Consider the following 4,802-nt stretch of genomic DNA (forward strand, 5'->3'; position numbering starts at 1 on the left):
GGTTCTGGAGTGGCCTAGCCAGTCTCCAGACCTGAATCCAATTGAAAATCTTTGGAGGGAGCTTAAAATTCGAGTTGCCAGGCGACAACCTCGGAACCTGAATGATTTGGAGGCTGTCTGCAGGGAGGAGTGGGCCAACATCCCTGCCGAAATGTGCACAAACCTTGTCACCAACTATAAAAACCGTTTGACATCTGTGCTGGCCAATAATGGCTTTTCTACAAAATATTAACATGCTGTTTGTCCAGGGGGTCAAATACTTGTTTTTCCTCATCAGATGGTTATCAATTTTTATAAATTCATATGATGTGATTTTTTGGAATTTTCTTTGGGATTCTGTCTTTCACTGTTAGAATGTACATATGATTAAAATTATAGATCGTTGCATTCTTTGTAAGTGGGCAAACCTGCAAAATCAGCAAGGGGTCAAATACTTATTTCCCCCACCGTATAAACCAATCTCACAACCTGGCTCTGCTATTAAATCCTATTTGTCCCAAAAAGTCCTTAAATTTAACAATAAGTCTGAGCTCATTCTGTTCATTCCCCCAAATTCCAACAGCTTTTTTTGGTGCTGATTTTTGCGGTCTGTCAAATAATATTAAGCAGGCTGATGGGAAACTTGGAGTAATATTTGATACTAACCCATGTTTTGATGACAGACATAAGTCCAGCGTTCTGTTAAAGTAGGTACTTTTTTTTATCAATACTGATTTATAAAAAGTTGTATGACCTGATATGTGCCCTCTCAGCCATTGAGATGTGCTGATGGAGCACTGCTGGTCACTCCCAGTACGCCCACACTACGGAACTCAGACACACTGAGTCTGCTTCCTTTAACATTTTCTCTTTCTCTTTGTGAAAGCTTTTTAGCAATGTTTGATATATTTTTTATTAATAGTGTTTTAATTCTTGTTTATTTGATCTTATTCATTATTCATCTTTACTTCATTTTCGCTTGTCTACTTTGTTCTTATTCTTCTTTTATCTGCCTTGTCTGGTTTTATATCCTTTTGTAAAGCTTATTTTTATTTATATATATTGACTCTAAACTCTTCCTCGAAATACAGTCTGCAGTTCTTTTCTTCATAAGTAGTTAATTACTGTAGGAGACCTGTGATATATTGGCAACTTATCTCTGATGTACCCATTTGCCCAATAGACAATGGAACAGGATATGTGGGTGCAGAGAATGGATGGACTTCATCTCAAACGCTTCAAAAATGTAGGAAAAATATATTTTTTGTGGGTCTCAAGAAGCTATTGTAGTTTCCTGGCTGAATATAAAATATATATTTTTTATGTTTTTGTACATTTTATTAAAATGGATATGTTCTCATCTACTGCTTATGCCTCACCACACAAACACCAAGGTTACAGAGGAAGGAAGGACGGTGGATGGATGAATGGTTGGATAGATTGTGTACCTTGCTGCCCCTGAAGGCCAAATCCAGGTTCTGGTGACTGGACAGGTTTACAGCAGCAGAATTGTAAGGGACATTGTAGTCTTCATCAGGATACACGGGCACGGACAGTCTGTTGTCAGACCATGTCTCTGTCATAGACTACACAACAAGGATTAAATGAGTCACACTTTTTACTTACTTGGACACACTGAAAAAAGCAATACATAGAAAATTACAAAGAATATGCAAGATATTTGGAAATGCACACACGTAGTAGTAGTAGTAGTAGTAGTAGTAGTAGTAGTAGTAGTAGTAGTAAACTCTCTAAATAGCCTACTGATCCCAGGAACTTTATTTGGGAACGTTTTACTTCCTCTCCATACCAACCTACAGCATATTGGTTTACCTTGGGTGTGTCTAGACTGTGCACACGGCCTGATGGGTTATGCTGTTTGTTGTGGTGGTTGTGGATGGTGAGGCAGTGGTTGTGTTGGGGGCTGTTGGTGTTGTCGCTGCAGGAGCGGCTCATGGTCTTCTGTGCTCGTCGAACCATCAGCTGACTAAAACTCTTCTCCAGACAATACTCACATCTCTGCCGACTGTGAGAGCAAGACTCCAGTCTACGCAGCCCTGCATGGGGCAGAAAAAGAAACGAAAGAATTATTCTAAAAACATTATAAAATCATAATGTAACACAGCAAACTGAGAAGAATTCAATTTTTATAGTTAATTATACTTTGGATAGAGTCAAATCCATTATATTTGACTCTCAGGGAGTATTACCTAATTTCATTGTCCTACTTGCGCTAATGTATGACCCATGTGAGTTAATTTTTCCAGAGCCGATGCTGCCTAAACGGTGTTAGCACTGTGCTGTGTTATTGTTGCATTGAATGACGTCGGCTTGTTCCATTATCCAACTTGTTCAATGAAAATTGAACAAGAAAAGTCTGAAACTGGAAACAGCTAAACTTAATAAATAATCAAATAACATCCAACAACAGCCTACATATTTAAAATAATTCATAATTATCATATTTCTGCCACATAACCATATTATTACTTACTATTATTAGTATACCTCATTATTTTAATTAAATTGTCAATTGACTCGAACGCTGGAGTTATTATAGAGTGCCTATGTAATGATTCATTTACTTAATCTGTTACTTTGGCTGAACATTGAAGGCTATACGTAGTGTTACAACTTGTGATGAGTCTGACTGTTAAAAAGAATTGATTTATCTCGAACTTTGACTTCACTGCTGTGGGTCTGTTGTCATGGCAATAACACTACTACTCGATCCTCGTTATGCAGGAACAAGACTAACAGAAGCGGCCACTCAGACCATACACTATATGCTTACATAGGCCTATTTAACATAATCTATATAGCCTAAAGGCTATGACTTTACCCAGAATTTTTCTACCTGTGCCTGATGCCCATTGACATAACGAGCTGTGACAATATTTGGCAAAGCTTTATGTAGCCTACCTATGCAGTCAGGATACCCTGAACTCATGTGTGAGTCATTCCCAGGAATTATTTATTTAATATTTTATCAACAAACATAAGTAATTTCCAATTAGGCTATTTATAAAAGTTTTCCAGCAACCCAAAATCTAAGAATATCGTAATTTCCCTAGCCTTTTAGACAGATGTAACATGTGCTATACTTCCTGTAAATATAATCCAATTAATTTTATTTGTTGTGTTAAGACCTTATTTCGATAACCGGACATTGTCCAATGTGTATACTAGTAATGTGAGAAATTGACAGAATAAAGTCACTAGCCCTGCATTTCATAAAGGCTCAAAAACGTGTGCACTCCAAATTTAGGTGCGGCTAAATTAATTTCGGCTCACTTGACTGCAGTACACAACAGGCCCGCAGCAAGTCAAAGTTGGAGATGAATCAACTCTTTTTAACCAGTCAGACTCATCACAAGTTGTAACACTGTTACATAGGCATGAATCACAGCACATAACTCAAGTAGCCTACAATTTAAGCACTGTGTAACGCATGATAATGTACCTGTATATGCCATGAACTTTGAAATATGAATGGAATTTGTACTGTATATAATCATGGAGACATGGGTACAATTGATGTCTATGGGAACCTTTTTTAAACTTAAATGGGCACTCCATGATGACGATTTTACACATGAAGACCAGTTCACTCATTATGGGTCATTAGTAGTTTTACTTTCTAAAGTCTAAGAAAATAACGCCAATGATGACATTAAGGTTATCTTGGATTGAGCATGGAGACAGATTTACAAATGAATAACCTTTTTATAACCTCAAATTTATGAGCCTGGGTTACAAACTGGGAAGAAGTGGGCATTTACATGTTCCGTGAAAAAGTACTGCTAAGTTCCAGATCAACCTAACCCCAAACTCTGAACAAGAATATGTGATTGCGTGAATATTAATAATGAACAAATAAATATTCCACCCTCAATACTCCACTGGCTCTTATCCTTTTTCAGTTTGCTGTTTTCCACTGCCTGAGTGATAGCATCATTCAGCTGCTGCTCTGATACCTGCAACACACAGAGTGCAGAAACTCATTTGGGACGTGTAAGTCACAACGATGAAAACTATTGATGTTCAGGGTAACTCACAAACATTTTAAAGGGTAAAAAAGTATAAAAACGGTCCTCAGATTTATGAAAATATTTAAATTTAACCTTAAAACCAAAGACTGCAAGCTACTGCTAACATAGCAGAATAGACATTGACATTTCAGTAACAATGTTTGAGGAAAGTTGCTTGAAATGATGACACCTTACACACTCCTGTTAAGCTGGGGGAGTATTTTGCCATCCAGTAATTAAAATTCTTGAGGTAATCAAAAAGGTTTGATAAGGCTGATGTTATTCTATACTTTGCGTATTATAAACAAATACAATGAAAAAATCATCAGTGTTCCTACTAACAAGCATTGTCTACGTCAAAAATGATTAAAAGCACATCAATGAGCCACACTGTTCCCATATCACCATGAACACACACTGTAGTTTATTTTGACAGAAAAGCCGCTATTTGCTTCTGTTTGAGTAGTGTTTACTAAAAACTACAGTTGTCAGCTGGCTTTAGGAAATTGCTGAGATTTAACTATATACTTGTGATCTATTTTTATATTTTAGTATGTGAGACCTTCATACTATTTTTTCACTTCACACTATTTTTCTAAACTCATTACTACACATAAACACAATCCCAGGTTTCTGTTTAAGACTGTGGATCAGCTGGTAAACCCAACCCCTCCTTGTGCCTCAGCTGGAAGTAAGGATGACTGTGAATTGTTTTTATCTTATTTTACCAATAAGGTGGTGTCAATCAGAGCCTCTATTACCCCCGCGGCCTCTTACTCAGAGGTTCCTCAC

At 37.1% G+C, this 4,802-nt stretch overlaps 1 protein-coding gene across 1 annotated transcript in view; it reads right to left on the reverse strand.

Moving 5' to 3' along the window:
* Positions 1–4,802, reverse strand: part of il16 (interleukin 16) — a 56,383-nt gene that overhangs the window by 21,660 nt on the left and 29,921 nt on the right. The window contains exons 15-17 of the mRNA XM_046074322.1: positions 3,869–3,956; positions 1,813–2,036; positions 1,428–1,565 (exon numbers count right to left, since the gene is read on the reverse strand). Coding sequence (XP_045930278.1) covers positions 1,428–1,565; positions 1,813–2,036; positions 3,869–3,956 — 450 coding nt within the window. The remainder of the gene's footprint in view (positions 1–1,427; positions 1,566–1,812; positions 2,037–3,868; positions 3,957–4,802) is intronic.

Source organism: Micropterus dolomieu, linkage group LG17 (genome assembly GCF_021292245.1).
Source record: "Micropterus dolomieu isolate WLL.071019.BEF.003 ecotype Adirondacks linkage group LG17, ASM2129224v1, whole genome shotgun sequence".
In the NCBI taxonomy this organism is placed as follows: domain Eukaryota; kingdom Metazoa; phylum Chordata; class Actinopteri; order Centrarchiformes; family Centrarchidae; genus Micropterus; species Micropterus dolomieu.